A 21,132-nucleotide genomic window follows, 5' to 3' on the forward strand; every position below is an offset into this window, starting at 1 on the left:
TTTTACCTCGGAGACCTTCTGCCAAGTCTCTTATGTAGATGTTGAACAGGATCGGGCCCAGGACGGAGCCCTGTGGCACTCCACTGATCACCTCCGTCGTTTCGGAGGGGGTGCCATTCACCATTACCCTCTGAAGCCTACCCTCAAGCCAGTTCCCAATCCATTTCGTCAGCGTGTCGCCCAATCCTATAGAACTCATTTTGCTCAGCAACCTGCGGTGTGGTACGCTATCGAATGCTTTGCTGAAGTCCAGGTATACGATGTCCAGGGACTCCCCAACATCCAGCTTTCTCGTCACCCAGTCAAAGAAGCCGATCAGGTTGGATTGGCAGGATCTCCCCTTAGTAAATCCATGTTGACGGGGATCACGTAGATTCTCCTCGTTCATAATCGTATCCAATTGGCATTTGATTAGAGTTTCCATTAGTTTGCTCACTATTGATGTGAGACTCACCGGTCTGTAGTTTGCTGTTTCCATCTTGGAGCCTTTCTTATGAAGTGGAATGACGTTAGCCATTTTCCAGTCCAACGGGACGTCACCTGTACTAAGGGAGAGATTGAAGAGTGCGGATAGCGGTTCCGCCAAGACATCACACAACTCCCTGAGCACCCTGGGGTGTAGGTTGTCAGGCCCCATTGCCTTGTTAACCTTGAGATTTGACAAATCAACCAAGGACTTATAATCAATCAGTATCTATACAAAAATAAAATTCCCTTCCCCATCTAGCATTACCATCAGGAATAATAGCAAAACAAAAGATATATCCTCCTCCCCCTCCTGGATGTGCGAGTGTAAAACAACGGAAAATAGAGATAAAGATAAAGGACAACTATAACAAATCTACAAAAGACGTCAATGGACCCCAAACCAGTTTGAATATCCTATTATGCCCCAGTATGTCAGCATTCATTTTCTCATACTTATAAGTTAAGCATAAGTTTCTAATTTAAACTCTATTTTTATTTCTCATCATTTGTGTATATTCTGGTCTCCTGACTATTTGTAAACCGAGTCGAGCTCCGATGAGAAATGACCCGGTATATAAACCAAAGACTAGATTAGATTAGACTAGATAGCTAGTGGGGATCCCCGAGTATCAAAATGAGAAGCATATTAGATATACTGTTTAAGGGAAGCAAATATGCTAGACACTATCTAGTCAATCTGGTCACTGTGAACCTCAAAAAGTGTTTGAAGAGTATACAGAATGGATGCAAAATTACTATTGAAGTTCTGAGGAGCATCAAAAAGAAATGTTTGGAGAAAAAAAAGGCATAGTCAGACATAGTCTTCTGTGATTTGAACCTCACAGAAGGATTGCGAGGACCTGCAAAGAGACATAAATACGCTCGAGGAATGGGCTGCGACATGGCAAATGAGGTTCAACGTGGATAAGTGCAAGGTGATGCATGTCGGTAACAAAACTCATATGCACAAATATAGGATGTCCAGTGCTGTACTCGGAGAGAGGCCCCCAGGAAAGAGACTTGGGAGTACTTGTAGACAAATCAATGAAACCGTCCACGCAATACGCGGCAGTGGCGAAAAGGGCTAACAGAATGCTAGGAATGATTAAGAAGAGGATCACAAACAGATCTGAGAAGGTTTTCATGCCGCTGTACCGGGCCATGGTACGCTGCCCCCCCCCCCCACCTGGAATACTGCATCCAACACTGGTTGCCAAACATGAAAAAGGACATAGTACTATTTGAAAGGGTCCAGAGAAGAGCGACAAAAATGGTTAAGGGACTGGATGAGTTGCCGTACAATGAGAGGCTAGAGAAACTGGCCTTTTCTCCCTTGAAAAGAAGAGACAGAGAGAACATGATCAAAACATTCAAGATACTGGAGGAAATAGACTTAGTAAATAAAGACAAGTTGTTCACCCTCTCCAAGGTAGAGAGAACGAGAGGGCACTCTCTAAATTTAAAAGGGGATAGATTCCGTACAAACATAAGGCAGTTATTCTTCACCCAGAGTGGTAAAAATATGGAACGCTCTTCTGGAGGCTGTTATAGGGGAAAGCACCCTTCAGGGATTCAAGAAAAGGTTATATACGTTTCTACTGGAACAGAACATATGCAGGTAAGGCTAGACTCCAATAGGGCACTGGTCATTGACCTAAGGGCCACCGTATGAGCGGACTGCTGGGCACGATGGACCGACCACTGGTCTGACCCAGCAGTGGCAAATCTTATGTTCTTATGTTTTTTGTAAGGTCCATGAAGCCCTTTAACTGAGGTCTTTCTTTCTCCTCAGAGCTTCAGTAGTAGTTTTGCATTCATTCTGTATACTCTTCAAACACCTTTTGAGGTTCACAGTGACTAGATAGAGTGTCTAGCATATTTGTTTCCCTTATATATATGACCCCCAAGTATGCCAGCTGAGGACCTCCTCCAAAAATGGCCAGAACTCCTTTGTACCAAGCTTTGCAGTCGGCAACAGTATCTTTGAGCCATTGACAACTAAGCATGTGTGGAATGCCGGCATCAATGGCTTAGGGACATAGCTAATGCCTGCAAAGCTTAGTGAAGGGGAGTTCTGGTTATCTTCAGAGAAAATCTTCAGCTGACAGAGCTGGGGGATCTTCATTAGCTAAAGTATTTATATTCTGAGGTGGGGGTAAGGCAGGGCAGAGAATTTTGTGCCCACCCACTTTGGGTTCAAGCACACCCAAAATTGGTTGTCTGGCTATTATTTTACTAATTTATATTATGCCACTGTTTTGAAGAGAAAAAAAAAATAAGGTAGTAATGTTGAAAACAATAGTATGGTACCATATAACAGTAGCGTACTTAGACAGTCAATTTTGAGCGGGCCTGAGCCTGAAGTGGGTAGAACCTCCCTGAAGGAGTGTGACTGCATGAGTGCAACATCAAGCCCTACCTGCCCCCCCCCCCCAAAGCTGGGGTTGTGGCAGGTGGCAACTCACCCTTCCTCAGAGGCGATGCACTGGGCCACAAAAGCGGGACTGGCGCTACCACATGCTCACACTGCGAGAGAGACTTGGTGGGCCTGAGTCGGATTGGGTGGGCCAGAGCTACAACCCTGCCATACAGTGTGTGCACTATATTTACTGACCTTCTAAAAAATAAATGGAAACTTTCAACTGACAATGAAGTGTTTAAATTAACAGCAACAAACAATTAACAGCAAATCCCTACTGCTCATCTCTGGATATGAGCCACAAGAAATTAACCTAGTGTTTGATATCCTGCCAGGTACTTGTGACCTAAATTAGTCATTTTCAGAGGTTGGATGGATGACTGATCTGGCACAGTATGACATCTTATGTGGCTTAAATTAGGATCTATACCACTCCTACACACAGGATTTTTGTCACTATTCCTGGCATAGCCACATTCAGAAGCAATTCCAATCTGGAACCACGCTCTGTGCAACACAACCCCACCCTCTTCACCACAGCCAATGACAGGACAGATTTTTGCAAATCATTCCCTTGTACCCTAAATGGTAGCACTACCTGACTGCCCTTGGTATGGTCCTTTCCACATTTGAATCTGGAATAATTTCCCTTAACAAATGGCAGCTAATTAACCAAAAACTAAATTCTAAATTATCAGGTCTGAAACTCCTGTACATGATTAAGTCATACATTCATTTACAGTTCATTTTGCAGTATGAATGCAGAGAACAATGCTAACCCAAAGCTGTACTTTGTCCAGAATTCACAGCATGTGTGAAAATGCTTTATGACTTCCATATGGTTTTCTTTTTCTTTTATTTCTCCCTATTTGCCAACTATTCTCTGTCTTCATACTCAGGCATTGGCTATACAGGTAACCAAGGATACTAAAGTCAAATATTTTTAGCAAAAGCCTTCACACAGAGTTACATTTAGTTTAAATATTTATTACCTACAAGGGTTACAATAAAACATGCATAATCTTAAAACAATATGAACCATATGTTTTGTTTAAAAATAATGTTAGCAATTCAGCACTAACCATTTTCAATGTCTATTTTTAACAGCCTATATTGTCCATTTCTGGCTCGGGCAAATACATCAGTAACATCTTCGTTAGCTGGAAAAAAAGGGAGATGGAGCAAAATAAAATTAGTGATGTGAATGCATTTTATCTCCGTACTGCACAGTCGTACCTCAGTTATTATATCTGTATGGTCTCAACAGCTTGAGCAAAACCCTTTGACCAACTCCCCAACCCCGAGAAGTCCTGTCTGTACAAGTCAGATTGTAAGCTTTTCTGAGCAGGGACCGTCTACTGAACGTTAAATGTACAGCGCTGTGTACGCCTTTCAGCGCTATAGAAATGATAAATAGTAGTAGTTGACCAACTTATGTTAATACAATAAAGTATTACAACAAGCAAAAATTATCTATCCTCTCTAAATCTCAAAGAGACTCTTTTACTAAGCTGCGTTAGGCCCTAATACACGCCTAAAGCAGCTTAAAATGGCATATACCATGACATTTCTCATCGTTATTCATTTTTATTTTAGGTATTTATATACTGCCTATCAAAGTTATCTAAGTGGTTTACAATCAGGAACTCAAGCATTTTTCCCTATCTGTCCTGGAGGGTTCACAATCTATCTAACATACCTGGGACAATGGAGGATTGAGTGACTTGCCCAGGATCAAAAGGAACAGTGCGGGATTTGAGCCTACAACCTCAGGATGCTGAGGCTGTAGCTCTAACCGCTACACCACTCCTTCATAGTGGATATCCTGGAAGCCTGACTAGCTGAGTGTGCCCCAAGGACCGAGTTAAGAAGCAATACTATGAAAGAAAAAATAAAAAGAATATGGGGTGTTTCTTTAGACTTACAGGCACACGTAGAGGGCAGTTCTATAAAGGGATGCTGTTTGAAGCCTCCTTTCCTTTATAGATTGCTAGTATAAATTTAATACAAGTATAAATTTAAGCATGACCAATTTCAAAGTTATTTATTTTAGTGTGTGTGACTTTTTTTTCTCTTTTTTAACTGAGTTCTTTTTCATTACTTTGGATTATTTTGTAAACCGCTTTGATCTTATTTGTAGCCTATGCGGTATTTAAAGAGTTTTAATAAACATAAACTGGCATAAATGCTTGCAGCTACACTGCTAACAAACACATGTATAATGTGTTTGTTAGCAGTGTATCCACCATCAAACTACACACCATCTCATTTAGATACTATTTTGTAGAATAGCTTGTAGCCAAAATAACGGCATTTACGCATATATGTGCACACATACCTAAATGGTGATATTTTGGTCATTTACATGCACTCTTTATAGAATTATCCCTATAATGCCTACTGCTAAAAAGAAGACAAGTTGAAATTAGGAAGGCTCTGGCGGCCTTCCATGCCACCCCAGAGTTCTCACATGCTCTTAAAAGAAAGCTGTGGGTCATTATGCTCATAATAAAAGGGAAGAATAGGAAGCACAGAATAATACCTAATTGCATTAAACACTTTTTTCAAACCCAAAAAGGGTCAGATCACTGGTATGGTAGGGGAGGGGGGCGGACCACCCTAGGTGCTGCCTTGGCTGCGGTACTGGCACCTCTTCCCCAAGCATCCTCCACCCCCCACTTCTTCAAATCTTCACTGACTGCAAGCATCATCTCTTACCTGCTGCTTGCACCAGCCTCATCCCTCTCTGTCACTTCCTGTTCATAGGGACCAGGTAAGAGATGCTGCTCTTAGCCAACAAAGATTAGAAGAGGTACTGGAGTGGGGGGCACACAGCATAGCTATACCAGGACCCTAGGCGCAAGCTTCCCTCGCTATGCCACTGGGTCAAATATAAAGCCTTGCACTCAGCTACGTTTTCATATTTAGCAGCAAGATGGTGGGATGTTTTCCAATTCAATTGAGGGCTTTCAAAAATATTCTATAAGAGGGAATACATGTGTGATAGGTGTTAGTTGATTTAGGGTGATCTGTGCTAGGTGAAATGCTAATTTTATTAAGAACATAAGAATAGCTTTACTGAGTCAGACCAATGGTCCATCAAGCCCAGTAGCCCATTCTCACAGTGGCCAATCCAGGTCACTAGTACTTGGCCAAAACCCAAAGAGTAGCAACATTCCATGCTACCGATCCAAGTCAAGCAGTGGCTTCCCCCATGTCTTTTGAAATTATATTGTATATTATTCAAAGTAATAAACAGTACTGTACCCAACTACCTAAACAATCGCCTAAATCGGAACCTTACAACCAGACAAAGGAGAACTCGGACTCCATTTGTCTATCCCTCATTCAAAGGAATGCAACGCAAGAAGATGTATGACAACCTACTAGCAACGCAGGCAGCAAAACTAGACCCCTCCATCTCTAACTTGCTGATAGCAACATGCAACTTCAAATCATTTCAAAAAGAAATCAAAACCCTGCTATTCAAAAAATTCATCCAGATATCTTAACCCCCCCCTTGTCCTTCCCCCTCCCCTGTAAAATTCCTCCTCAAATTTTTACTCCTCTTGTAACTCCCCTTCATAGACTCAACTATGTAACCAGCCTCCTAAAATTGTAATTTCTCCGTAAATGTCCAGTTTTTCTTCTGATGTAATCCTCAAATTTCTACTCATCCTTTAAGTTCTCCCAAAGACTCAATTTATATAACCAGCTCCCTAAACTGTAATTTTTCCTGGAAATGTCCAGTTATCTTCTGATGTAATCTGCCTAGAACTGCAAGGTACAGGTGGAATAGAAGTCACTAATGTAATGTAATGTAACTATGGACTTTCCTCCAGGAAACTGTCCAAACCCTTTTTAGAACCAGCTATGCTATCCGCTCTTACCACAACCTCTGGCAATGTGTTCCAGAGCTTAACTATTCTCTGTGTGAAAAAATATTTCCTCCTATTGGTTTTCCCTGTAACTTCATCGAGTGTCCCCTAGTCTTTGTAATTTTTGAGGGAGTGGTGAAATCGATCCACTTGTACCCATTCTGCTCCACTCAGGATTTTGTAGATTTCAATCATATCTCCCCTCAGCCGTCTCTTTTCCAAGCTGAAGAGCCCTAACCTTTGTAATTTCTGGTTATGACCAATTTTTAAATGATTGTTGTAAATCACACTGAATTGGGGCATATTAGTGATTCATAAGAAATAATGTTATGTAGCATAATGCAATATAAAAGAACCTGGCATTAAATCTTGACCAATGCTTCTGAACTAACCTTTTACACTTCTTCAGATCTTTTGATCTGTGCATCTGCACTTAATAGACAATAGCCTCAATACCACTATTTAAAATGTGCTGTGCATATGTGTGATGGACTTTTTACATGGTTAGTTCACACTTTTTATATAAAGGTGCACACTGCATCAGTCCCTCAGTCTTAAAAAGAGATTCTTTTCCCAGGCAGCCCTCAATCAAGCAAGTACACCAGAAAAGAACGTAGAAAGAAAATGTGGGTGAGGAGCAATAGAAAAATCTGTTTTAGAAGAAAGAAAGTGGCTTGTATTACTACTACCGGTTCTACTACTCATTTCTATAGTGCTACTAGACAAACACAGTGCTGTACATCAAAATACAGAAGAGACAGTACAAAAAATGCTGTTAAAGCAACAGTGCTCAATACATTCTGCAAAACACTTACCTGTTATATGATTCTGGTCTTTCCTTTTGTGTTTTTACATCTACATTCCATTATATATCTATATATAAATAACTAGTTTTTTAGCCCGTTACATTAACAGGTGCTAGAATAGATGTGTAGACTTAGGCATTTCTTTCTATCTCTCTCCCTGGCCCCCTTTCTTTCTTTCTGTTTTTTCTTTCTGTCTCTTTCCCTGGCCCCCTGTCTGTCTTTCTTTCTGTCTCTCTCCCTGGCCACTGTCTGTCTGTCTTTCTTTCTCTTTCCCTGCCCCCTTTCTTTATTTCTGTAATTCTTTCTGTCTCTCTGCCTGTCTGTCTTTCTTTCTGTCTCTAACAGGTGCTAGAATATGTGTGTGTGTGTCTGTATTTATTTCTTTCTCTCTCTGTGCTTAGCCTGTTTCAGTATTTCTGTATTTTTTTCACATCTGCGGGAGGAGGGGGAGGAGGCCGGGGCGTGCGGGGAGTCCAAGATGGCAACACGAAGTGGAATATAAGGCCAAAAAAATTATTTTCCAAGATATTTTTTTTGAAGGTGATGGAACAGCGTAAAACTTTTGCATCTTTTTGTTCTCAGCTGTTTGTAAGGGGTGTAAAGTTTGCCTTCTAATACCCAGCAAGAGTACGCATTGTGCATGAAAACCACACTCTCGTCTTAACAAAAGTGGAAGACCTGCATACTTTTGTGGTCTAACTTCCCCATAAACAAGGGCCCATTTTCTCATAAGTATCTTGAGATTGGTGGAGGTTTGAGTTTGGGGATTTTGCTGAACAGAATTGAACTGTACCAGTCAGCCCGACCTCAGTTTCATTGATCCTGCCAATAATGGTTGGTGTGCTACAATGGGTTTCAGGGGCAGGATTTTTGCCGTTGTCTCTGACAGTGCCCACATGTTCCTATATTGTTTTCGGCCTGTCATCTTGAAACTGTGGTGTTATAATTTGCACTCCCATGAGCAGCATCGTCTGATGTTTGCTGACTATGGGTCTTAGTATATCAAAATGCTGTTTATATTTTTTGTGCAGTCTTTCTTCAAACACTTCATTTGTTGTGCAATAGTCATGGTATTTTGTGGGTATATGGGAGTTGGGAGGGATGAGATTGGTAGAGTCAAATCATTTGTATGGTTCTGTGGGGTTTGGTAGGTTATATGTCGAAGTGTGTAGAGACAACAGTGTCTGGTGTGGTTGTGTGTGGAAGGATTGGATGGGAGGTGGGGGGATGAAAAAGGGAAGGGTGGGGCTCAGGGAACTGGGAAGGTTGTTAGGGTGGGGAAGGAAACCTCCAAGATCCCGGGGCTTAATTTTCAAAGAGAGGCCTCAGTCATGATGTTTTACCATTGTGCATGGGGGCTGGGACATCACCTGCGACAGGCACCGCGTCAATATTAGCATGCTGCAGGCAAACAAATGACTCGGTCGGCTCCTCCTCCCTGCGCACGACCAGCTCTCCAAGGGCCGTCACGGCACCCCGCCGGGTCTTCGTCACTCTAACGGCCTCGCCTCCCACCCTCTGACAGCCACAGTGCCCGCCCACCTACCAGTCTCACGCTCCCAGACGGGGCTTCTGAGCGCTGTCACCCCAGCCAATCGGCGGCCGCCTTGGTCTCGGCCGCTCCGCGGCGCTAGGCGGGCGCAGCCAATGCCACTGTCACGCCAACCCACTGCCGAGCCAGCCAATGGACATCACCCTTGTGGCTGGCGTTGTGAAGGGGCGGGGCGGCCTGCTCTGAGGGGAGGGGGGAAGTCCGCCTGTGGTGACATAGTAAGCGCACATGCGCACTCTTGCCGGCACATCCCGACAGATCAGATCTCGAGGGAACACGCGGTGAGAGTGCGCATGCGCGCTTAACATTTTATTATTATAGATATAAAACCTCTGCCTCCTAGAGGTTTTAGTTCTGAGACAAAAGTATTGTTAATATAAAAAAAAAAAAATAAATTCTACTACTTATCATTTATATAGCACTGAAAGGCATATGCAGCACTGTACATTTTGACATTTATAGATGGTCCCTGCTTGGAAGAGCTTACATTCTAACTTGGACAGGCATGATATATAGGGTTAGGGATGCAGAACACAAGATGAGAGGAGTTAGGAGTCAAAAGCACTCTCAAAGGGCTTTTAACTGGGCCTTGAACACTGCCAGAGATGGAGCCTCCCACAGGGATTCGGGCAGCTTGTTCCAAGCATACGGCGCAGCAAAGCAGAAGGGACGGAGTCTGGAGTTGGCAGTTGAAGAGAAGGGCACAGAACAGAGGGACTTACCAGCTGAGTGGAACTCACGCAGGAAAATCATAGGGGGAGATAAGTGAACAGAGATAGCGAGGGGCAGCTGAGCGAGTGCCTTTGTAGGTCAGTAAGAGGAGCTTGAATTGTATTCGGAAACGGATGGGAAGCCAATGAAGTGACTTTAGGAGAGGGGTAACGTGAGTAAAGCGGCTCTCCTGGAATATGAGTCATGCAGCCGAATTCTGGATGGACTGGAGTGGAGCGAGATGACTAAATGGAAGTCCTGAGAGTAGTGAGTTGCAGTAGTTAAGCATGAGGTGATGAGGGTGTGGATAAGTGTTTTGGTTATGTGCTCAGAGAAGAGTCTAAGCTTGTTTGATTTACTAATAGCTTAAAGTATATAGTGGTGCCTCACACAACGAACTTAATTCGTTCCAGGAGCAAGTTTGTTATGCGAAAAGTTCGTTATGTGAAACGCGTTTTCCCATAACAATACATGTTAAAAAAAATAATTCGTTCTGCAGCATAAAATATGCTAAGATGACATAAAAAAAGATAAATTTGTCAAAATGGTGAAAATGGTGGTCTTGCTGAGGCCAAACTCTTTGACGAGGTCACACTGTTTTACCCCACATTCACTCCTTCTAATTATTTCCCGTTTCATTTCAACAGAAATCACCTTCCTGCTTTTTTTAGAAGCCATGATATATAAAAAATATTGAGTTTATCTTAAAAGGACGACTGTATACAGTGAGAGAGGGCAGTTAAGCGCAGTGACTAACGACTGCCTGCAGTGCCTGCGCGGAAGGATGCAATACATCGGCAGCTCGGGCGACTTCGTTGTGTGAAACAAAGTTCGTTGTGTGAAACGAAGTTCGATGTGTGAAACGAAGTTCGTTGTGTGAAGTTCGTTGTGTGAAACGAAGTTCGTTGTGTGAATCAAGACATGAAGTTCGTTGTGTGCAGCGTTCGTTGTGCGAGGCGTTCGTTATGCGAGGCACCACTGTATCTTGCTCTCCACCTCCATTTTGCCTGGACCAAGTCTATCAATTTTTTTTTCTTTCACAAGTAATTTGTAATTTTCTTTTTTTTTTTTGGGGGGGGGGCGATGAGTCATTTGTTAAATTAGCCATTACCTCTTCCTTCCCACCCCTCATATTTTGGGTTGTGTTTACCTTCTTCATACATTCATTTAATAGCTGAGTGGGGGGTCTGATAAGCACAACAATTCTTCACCCCAACTCCCCAGTTTATCAGAGCTTTCAAGAACTTCAAAACTTGTCTCTCAGGAATTAAATAAAAAAATAAACCATTTAATTTACCCCCTTTTTTATCAAGCTGCACTGCCGAGCAGTGTGAGTTATAAATACCGAGCTGCCCATTCTAATCCTATGGACAGCTTGGCATTTAGCTTGCGCTGCTTGGCAGCATGGCTTCATAAGGGGGGGGGGGGGGTTAATTAGCATTAAGCACAATATAATTCTCTAAATATAAATTACTACTTTAAAACATATTTCATTATTACAAGTACACTGTAATAGATTTAAAAAAAAACATAGAAAAAATATTTCTTCACTCAAATAATTTAAGTCTGGAATTCATTGCCAGAGATTGTGGTGAAAGCAGTTAGATTAGCAGGATTTAAAAAAAAGGTTTGGATAATTTCTTAAAAGAAAGGATCTTAAGCCATTTTTAAGATGGACTTGGGTTTAGATCAGGAGATCCACTGCTTATTCCTAGGATAAGCAGCATAAAAATCTATTTTGCTCTTTGGGATCTTGCCAGGTACTTGTGACCTGGGTTGGTCACTGTTGGAACCAGGATATGGGTTTGATGGACCTTCGGTCTGTCCCAGTACACCGATTCTTATGTTAAGAATTAAAAAAAAAAAAAATTCTAGAAAACAATCACAATATAGAATATTTTTTTTACTGGTCAGTCACATTTGTGGTGTGCTTGTGATATCTCAGACACCTCTCTATTTCCATCTATCAAATTCAAATGCCACAATTCTGCAGAGGAAGTGCTATGAATTGGAAAAATGTAAGAAATTAGCAGCCTTATAAAACTTATACCCTTAAGGGGATATTCTCAAGAGAACTTTTTTTCCCCAGTTCCAAGAAACCATGAAGCGGAAGAATTGGATGGATGATGCATGATCTGAAATGGGGTCCTAAGACATCCCGTTATCCTTTACCCTTTAAGTGTTTTCTCCTTGAACACAGAAGAGAGAAATCTGAAGAAGCTCTGTAAATGGATTTATGGAAAAGTATGTAGCATTGCTGCTTTAAGGAACAGATGGAATAGATTTAGTGCTTAAAGTTGGTGAAGCCATCTGCACAAAATCCACTTATCTAAACCCGAGGAAGAAACACTCCAAATTTCCCTTAGCCAAACAGGTTTCAACAAGCAACACAGGAAGGCTAAATGAGAATTGCTGGTATTAGGTATAATTGCTACTGAGCTAATTATAAACTCTGGAACATATAACTGATTTCTAAATCCCCACAGAATCACTGATACTGGCACCAGTTCTTGTCACATCAGCAATTAAAGCCTTTAAAAGAAGCTCGTGAAAACATCGTAAATGAAACTCAAAGCAAAGTTAAACCCAAAGCCGTGTTGTTCTGCACCAAGCCCTGGCCCCTAATTAGCAGGACCTGTGTCCACAGACCTTTGTCCGAAACTTGGCGAAGCAATCCCGATTACAACAGGAACAAATTTGGGCCACTTTTACCCCTATGTCTGTGTGCCTCAGGGCTACAAAGACGGCGAAGAGGGCTACCACGCAGGTGATCCGAGGAGTGATCTCTAGAGGGGGGGTGGGGGGGGCGCTCCTTTCATCCTGCATTGCCCGGTACACGAAGACTCGGTTCTATTTATCCGGGGATTGATATACTCCCTCCCGCCCTCTCCCTGTTCTGTACCTCCAATGCCGGTTTGGTGGGACATGACTCCGCTGCCGCTCCCGTGACTGCAGCTCGTGCCGGCCAAGAACCAGGAAGTGCGAGACAAGGAGGAGGAGGAGGAGCAGCAGTTGCACCACGTTACCGCCCCCGCCGGCACAGCCCGGGGCGGACCGCTACTTCCTCAGGCCGGCGTCATTCCCTTTAGACTTGTCACCGATCTGGCCTCGGCGAGATTTTAAGTCTCAGCCTAAAGTCGTACCTAGTCTAGAGCTTAAGTTTCTTAGGCTTCTAAGAAGTTGAAAACAAAAATAGCAGCCGTCAAGTTTTAAAAGACAGCTTTCCCCTAAAACTTGGTTGTAATGCCATGAGTCCCCTGCTCTAGCATCTTTTCCAAAAAGCCGACTGGGAGGTTAATAATACAAAATAAATATATGGCGATACTGTTTTGCTGCACTACATTTCTTGCTCTTTTTTTTTTTTTTTTTTTAGCAGAATCGCCTCCCGCAACATAAAATGGGCTTTAAAATCTGATAGGGGCAGGGTCGGCGTTAGGGGAGAGCAAACTGGGCCCCATGGCTCGTGTGAACCAGCATGTCTTCCCCTTTCTATCTGCACCGGTCTGATGCTGTCCTTACCTTCCGTCGCTGACAAATCAATTTTTGCTGCAGGAGGTCGGCAGCCAATCAGAACAGCCGCCTTCAGCTCCCTTCCCTGCTTTCCTTTGCCCTGGTCCTCCCAGGCGGAAACCGGAAGTTGCGTCATTGGGGATGGACCGCTGCAGAAGGAAAGCGGGGAGGGGAGCTGTAAGCAGCGCTTCAGATTGGCTGCCCCAGCTGAAAGTCCTGTGCAGGAAAAATTGTTTTTTTTCAGCGGTGGAAGGTAAGAGCAACAACCGACCGGCGTGGATAGAAGGAGGAAGACATACGAGTGAGGAAATTCTCATTACTAGCTGTAATTTTTTTTTTAAGTAGAAAGAGGGACAAGATGAGGGAGTTAAAAGAAGTGCCAGACTGAGTGTGGGAGTAGGTAAAGGGGAAGAGCTTATTGGACTGGAAACAGAGGAGGATGAGGAGGAGGGAGGGAGAGAGAGAGATGGTGGGTAGTGATCTGAAAGGAAAGAAGAGAAACAGAAGTTGGATGTGGAGTGAAGGAAGGGGAAAGATACTTGAAGAGAGGACTGTTGGGAAGAGAAAAGGAGATGGAAAGAAGGGAGAGGGAGAAATGTTAGGTCTGGGGATGGAAAGAAGGGAGAGAAAAATGCAACATCTCTCTTTCCCTCCAACACGTTGTTCAGCATTAAGGGGGAATGGAAGAACACAACAATAGAAAAGAGAGAGAGCAAAATGTTGGACCATGGGGAAAGAAGAAGAGAGTTGAACCCATGTGAAAGGGAAAAAAATCAATATGTTGAAGACAGGCATAGTGAGGGAAATGGAGCAAGAGAGGAGAAAAAAATGAACAACAGACACTGTCAGAGAAATGGGCAGATAAATGGCAGATGACGTTTAATGTGGAGAAATGCAAAGTAATGCATTTAGGCAGAAAAAATAAGGAATACGAGTATAGAATGTCAGGTGCAACTGGGTAAGAGTGAACAAGAAAAGGACTTGGGTGTACTGATAGATAGGACCTTGAAACCATCAGCACAATGTGCGGCGCAAAGAAAGCAAATTGAATGTTGGGCATGATAAAGAAGGGAATCACGAGTAGATCGGAGAGGGTCATAATGCCACTTTATAGAGCAATGGTCAGACTCCATTTGGAATACTGCATCCAACATTGGTCCCCCAACCTAAAGAAGGATATAAAACTGCTGGAGAGGGTGCAAAGACGAGCAACGAAGCTAGTAAAAGGTATGGAGAAACTGGAATACGAGGATCGACTTAAGAAACTGGGATTGTTCTCCCTTGAGAAAAGGAGACTGCGAGGGGATATGATCAAGACCTTCAAAATACTGAAAGGAATCGACAAAATAGAGCAGAAAAAATTATTTACATTGTCCAATTCGACACGGACAAGATGACATGGAATGAAGCTAAGGGTGGACAAGTTCAGGACAAATATCAGGAAGTTCTGCTTCACGCAGAGTGGTTGACACCTGGAATGCTCTCCCAGAGGAGGTTATTGCGGAATCGACCGTCTTAGGTTTCAAAAGCAAACTAGATGCACATCTCTTACGAGAGGCATAGAAGGATATGGGTGACAAATAATTATGCCAGGTGTACACCTGGTGGGGCCTCCGCGTGTGCGGATCACCGGACTTGATGGACCGAGGGTCTGATCCGGAGATGGCACTTCTTATGTTCTTATGAAAGAGAATTAGGAAAAGATAGACAAAAAGCAGAGAGAAACTGGGACCAAGATGATGAAAAAACAAAATGTCCAGACACCAAGGTAGAAAAAAGTGTTTTATTTTGAATGTATTAACTGGAATATGTTATCTTTGGGATATGTGCATCACAAATATATTTTTATTGTAGTCAGTGGCATGCAGCTGATTTGTGGGGAGGGGCTGGAGCCCAAAATGGGTGGAAGGGCACCAGATTTTCTCCCTGCTTAAATGCAAAAGATAAATACCTGAGCTGATGGAGATCCCCAAGCCCTGGCAACTGAAGAGCACTTCCTCCAGTCTGGCAACCAGAAGTCTCCAAACTTTGCAGCTAATGGCAGTATTCTCAAGCTGCCAATTTTTTCATGCATACATGAGAGCCAGGCAGAAGGCGGGATGGGGGTTGGGGGAAGGCAGTGGCTCTGTAATTCTGCTGCTAGCTACAGAACTTTGAAAGTTCTGATCACTGGACCTGAGGAGGGGAAGGATGTGGTCATCAGCTCATGAGGCTTGGGGATTTCCACCAGCTACATCAAGGGAGATGTTAATTTTGAAGATGCCTAAGCTCAAAGTGGGAGGCCCAGCCCCTTCTCATGGTTATGCCACTGATTGTGTTCAGTACAAAATGAAGTACTTGCAGGGTTAATTTTTTGGGTTTCCGGTTCAGTTTTGGTATTCATAATTCTATTTCTAATTTGTGATCCATTGTTCTGTATTTAGTGAAAGTCTGTGTTTTGTGTATGAAGAAGTCATTTAAAAATGGGTAGGGAAATTGGGAGATGGATAAGTAGAAGAAGGGCCCCCTCCTTAATTTCTACCCTGGGCCCCTTTATGACTAAAACCAGCCCTGGATAGGGATACCCTCAAGAACAGGATGCTGGACTTGATGGACCACTGATCTGACCCAGTTCACATGTCCTTCACTAGAACGCAGCAGAGGGCATAAAAAATGGACAAAAGCTTAAAGCAGGGTCGCTAACTTTTTTTTTCTTCATTTAAAGGGTCCTATTGTGAATACAGAAAGCTCTAAGGGCCAGCAAAAGATTTTGTAAACCACCTTGACTTGCTTGTTCACAGTGGGTATTAAACATTAATACACAGTCATTAATGCTAATACATTGATACTAATATTAAAATTGAATCTACAGCACTTCAAGAATATAATTTAAAAAACTCACTTTATTTTGGATTGCCAACAGTAGCAAATTCCATAAATGAGACACCTAGTGCCCTTACAGAGGTGGAATTCACTCCCTGTGAAGCTAAAAGTGATAGATGGTTACATGGATTTTGTGGTGGGTTGAAATTCTTTTTATTCAAAGAATACTCGTTAAAGTGAATGGGGAGTCAATTTCTTCTTTTTTGGGGGGGATGGGGGTAGAGTTGTAATATCTACCAAATGGTGTTAAGCCTTAACATAGGCATGAAAGCGCTTACCACAAAGTGTGTTAAAGTGCTTTTTTTTGTAAATAATCTTTTTGCATTCACTAAGCATGTATTATTATTTATATATTTTTTAAAATATATTTTTGGTAGAGGCATGTCAGACTGGAGAATGGGCATGAGCACGCTATTCAGCTAATATGTAGATATTTGTGTTTGCTAACTGGTTAGTGCATGCCTAATGCGGGAGCCATATTTAGGTTCCCATGTTCAATTTTTTTCAGGTTACATGAGCTAATGTGAAAAAAGGATACATACTTGAAAATGCCTTTTTTCCTGGGTACGCTAAAGATGGGCTAGCGCAGAGGAAGGTCTTGAATTAGCAAATACTATTACCCATTTGACATAACTGTTTTAGCATGTATGGAAATTGTACTGTACTGAGCTTCGCAGTTGTCTGCTTTGAATGTTCTATTGAATTGTAAAAAGTGGAAAATTTATAAATTAATGTATAGTCCAATTAGAGAATGACACAGTGACAGAATTTGTCACCGTTCCCATTCCCGCGGGAAACCATCCTTTGTCATTCTTTAGGGTCTATCTCAAGGCTTGAGGGGTCAGTGATTGTGCCCATTCATACTCTGATTCTTCCTTCTCTCCTTAAAGAATGACATGGGGATGGTTTCCCATGATTATCCTTGGGGATGGGAGCAGTGACAAATTCTGCCACCGTGTCATTCTCCATGCTGGTGGACTGATGTGGTGAGAAGTCAGGGAAATAAAGGAACACTGCTTGGAAACAGAAGAAAAGAAAGATGGCGAATGATGGGAGTGGCCATAGAAACAGGATAAAAGAAAGAACTAGTAAGACAGCACAAATCACAGTGTGTGAAAGTGTCAACACTGTTAACAAAGAAACCCAGACTTGTATCAAAGAAGCTTCAAACCTTTTGGAGAATTCTGAATCATCCAGTGAAAACTGACATTCTTTTCGTACCACAACATATGGCAAACATATAGGTAGTTATTTTAGGAGCCCAGTTTGCAATTTGGATATCAGCATTTAAACTTTTATACAGAAGCTCCTATTGGTTTTATCCCATAAAGTCACATAACATAACATAACTGAACCAACCCTTTCCCCATACATCTGATAATGGAATGAGAGAGGTGGAAGGGTGGGCTCATAGCCTTTGAGAGCAAGTATGAGGGGGACAAGTTGCTTGGTGGAAGAGGTTTATCCATCCACTAATCAGAGTCAAGAGCTTCAGAAATAGTGCGGGGGTTTTTGGAAGGCAGCATTTCTTCCACAGAAAGTTCAGGAGGTTGAAAAGTTTTTTGGGGACTCACCTGCTCTCCCTGGGGGAGGGATCAAATTGGAGGATTGATTACTTTGTGAGATATGTATGTATGTGTGTGGGGGGGAGGTTTGTCAACAATGGAGTGGTATTGGCCATTCCCTTTTTTTATAGGGGTTGATTAGGGGTTAAAATGAACAATTTTAATATGGTTAAGGCTAGGAGAGGGAGAAGGGTCCATGTGTGTAATGGGCCCAAAAGGAGGAAAAAGGGAGGGACTTGCATTACAGCAGTCTATGCCATGTGGGAGTTTGTGCATGGTGCTAGTTAAGAGGGTACTGTTTAGCTCAGGGGTGCCCACACTTTTTTGGCTTGCGAGCCACTTTTAAAATGACCAAGTTAAAATGATCTACCAGCAATAAAATTTTAAAAAACACAAAGCACACTGTACGCAGAGAAAATGTTAATTATCATTTGTATTCGGGGTTTTTTTCAGAGGTCAAGGCAGATGCAATGTCACCTCAGTAACAACTATACCAAAATAGACAATTATACCCCCTCCCCTTTTACTAAACTGCGATAGTGGTTTTTAGCGCAGGGAGCTGTGCTGAATGCACCTCGCAGCTCCCGACGCTCATAGGTTCTCTGCAAAATATAAATTCTCAAAACGGACATATTTAGATCACTAAATTGAAAATAAAATCATTTTCCTACCTTTTTTCTGATTTCATGAGTCTCTGGTTGCACTTCCTTTTTCTGTAAAGCCAATATTTCTTTCTTTCTTTCTCTTTCCCCTTGCCTGCCTGTCTTTTTTTCTCTCTCCCCCTGCCCCCCTTTCTTTCTGCCTTTCATTCTCTCTCCCCCCTGCCTGCCTGTCTTTCTTTCTCTCTCCCCCTGTCCCCCTCTTTCTTTCTGCCTTTCTTTTTCTCTCCCCCTGCCTGCCTTTCTTTCTCTCTCCCCCTGCCCCCCAAGCCTTCGCGCCGATTTCTCCACTTCCCCGATTCTTTCCCTACCTCCCCAAGCCATCACGCCGATTTCTCTCTGCTGCTTCCCTGAGCCAGGCCTGGCGCGTATAAGTTCCGGGCCTACAAGACTTCACCTCTGATGTCTATTCTAACGTTGGGGAGGAAGTTCCAGGCTAGCCAGGCAGCGATTGGCTGGCTCAGAACTTCCTCTCCGACGTCAGAATTGACGTCGGAGGTGAAGTCTTGTGAGTCCGGTGCTTGTACACGCCAGACCTGGCTCGGGGATGCAGCAGGGAGAAAAAGATCACAAAGGCAATGCGATCAACTCGTGTTGCCTTTGCAATCTACTGGTCAATTGCGATCGACCATTTGGGCACCCTTGGTTTAGCTCATTGCCGTTGAATCAGAAATTGACATTTGGAAGTTTTATTATTGTGAAATTATTATATTTTGATTTGTTGTTTGGGGAATGGTTTTGATAATGTAAAGCTAGATTCAATAAATTACACCCAAAGTTAGGTTTTCAAGATTAGTGCTGTCATTTATTTTATTTCATGCCGTTTATTAAGAAAACAGTCAAGCAACACACATATATATGGAGGTTTTTGGCCCATGATTAAATTGAGTTGGATTATAACACTGCTTAAAACTTTCCATGAGAGCAGTTGTTCCAATCAATGAGATCTTTTTTCCTCCACATAGATTACTATAGGTCAGGTGCCACTATTTGTTTTGATATTAATAATATATTTTTCAAGTGGACCATATTGTCCCTATTTTTGTGATTTATATAGTTGCTACCCAAAGCCAAGTGTTGGAATGATCCACACTAAGCTAGTATTCTGTAAAGAGCATTCTGCATGGAACAGCTTTTATAGACTACCAGCTTAGCGCACATTTTCCACCCAATTATGCCTGGCAAAGAAGGCTGGTGTAAATGCTTGTGCCCAACTAATGGCAGTTAGGTGTGGAAATGCAGGTATTCTTTAACACTACACCTAAATTGTGGGAATGTTCCTGCCCCCTTTGGAATTGTGCGCTATGAAATTTAAGAATGCATGTTATAGGGCAGAGGTTCCCAGCACATAGTACGCGTGCTCCTTAGGGCAAGTAGTGCCTGCAAGTCTCCTCCATTTTGCTCTTCTCTTTTCCCTGCCTCTCCTCCGGACGAGCAACAGCATTCTTGTATCCTGCCTGCACAGCTGCCAATAGCATCAGTGCAGCAATTGAGTCAACCAGGGTCTTTGCCAGGCCACAGCCCGCCTCCAATGATACAACTTCCTCTTTCCTCGGAGGCAGGCCACAGCCTAGCAAAGGCCCTGAGGCTGACTGAGTGAATTGCTGTGCTTATGCTATTGGAAGTAGTACAGGCAAGGTAATAAAAACAGGTGATATTGCTGCCTTACTGGATATTTGATACTACTGACTTACTAGATATCTGATCCAGTGAAATACCTATGTACTTACTGCTGTATATTTACAGAGCTGTGGAAACAGCAAGAGGAAGTAGAGGGAAAATGCTACTTAGATAAAATGGGGATTTTTTTCAGTGTTATGAGTAAACTAAATGCCACTTACTAATACTCTGTATTACAGAATTACGTTCATACATTCTTGAAAGCAGAACTTATTCCTAGCTTGAAATTACTGCAAGTCTACATTGCTGTTGCCTTCAAAATGCATCCAATTTGTCCAAGTTAGTTTTCCTTTCCAAGCCTTCACCTTAATGTGAAAGCATTGCTCTTCCTCTGGACAAAGAGGAATCCTCTTCTAAGTCTGGCTGTATTTGCTCAAACCAAGGCTAACTGCATAAAGTACTGTACAAGAAAAGTTTTCAAAATATAAATTGTTTAGCAGTTTATTATTGTATATTGTTTAATATGTTAGTTCTTCATTTTCAAACTTGCTTTTTTGTTTTTCAGCTTTAATGCGAAGCACTGCGTAGTTCCCGATGAAAAAGGTTCTTCCTTCGAAACGGAGCCCTGTTTATGAGCATGCAGAGCGATTTTGGAGCAGTTGAACTTTCTTTTTCAACCCCAAAGATAAATACAGTTTGTTGTTACATTTTTGATCTAGCAAAGTTGAGTGTACATCGCTACGGCGGTGACTTCTAATTGGACACTGATGTATGACTCTTAGAGCAGCAGAGTCTTAGTACTATTTAAGATATCACGATTATTGTTTAAGACACGTATAATTTTTGCACTTCACAAATAGACAGTAAGGACCCAGGGATGTAACCCTTTTTGGGTTATTGAGTGACAACTTTCTGTTAGGGGTTTTTGTTATTTCCCCTCATGTGAGTTGTGATTAATGAGGGCCCTCCATTCTAATCTAAATTGAATCAGTTATTAAATCAACTATTAAGTTCCTCTGCTGCTCTAGGATTTTCATACGGTAGGGGTAGATCTTTTTTGATCTATCTGCGTAATATGTTAG

The 21,132-nt window shown here is 42.4% G+C and overlaps 1 protein-coding gene and 1 long non-coding RNA gene across 5 annotated transcripts in view; one reads left to right on the forward strand and one right to left on the reverse strand.

Annotated features, from left to right (window-relative positions):
• TWF1 (twinfilin actin binding protein 1) overlaps positions 1–13,501 on the reverse strand; it is a 75,151-nt gene extending 61,650 nt beyond the window's left edge. For 3 of the 4 annotated variants that reach the window (XM_033959444.1, XM_033959443.1, XM_033959446.1), the window contains exons 1-2: positions 13,354–13,501; positions 3,970–4,047 (exon numbers count right to left, since the gene is read on the reverse strand). In XM_033959444.1, the coding sequence (XP_033815335.1) occupies positions 3,970–4,047; positions 13,354–13,480 (205 nt within the window). In that variant the 5' untranslated portion in view covers positions 13,481–13,501. The other variant, XM_033959445.1, reaches the window with a different exon arrangement.
• On the forward strand, positions 13,370–20,899 carry LOC117367140. The gene is made up of 2 exons (XR_004540701.1): positions 13,370–13,597; positions 20,616–20,899. It is a non-coding gene; the product is annotated as an uncharacterized LOC117367140 (long non-coding RNA).
• The last annotated feature ends 233 nt before the right edge of the window (positions 20,900–21,132 follow it).

This window comes from Geotrypetes seraphini, chromosome 9 (genome assembly GCF_902459505.1).
Source record: "Geotrypetes seraphini chromosome 9, aGeoSer1.1, whole genome shotgun sequence".
Classification (NCBI taxonomy): Eukaryota; Metazoa; Chordata; class Amphibia; order Gymnophiona; family Dermophiidae; genus Geotrypetes; species Geotrypetes seraphini.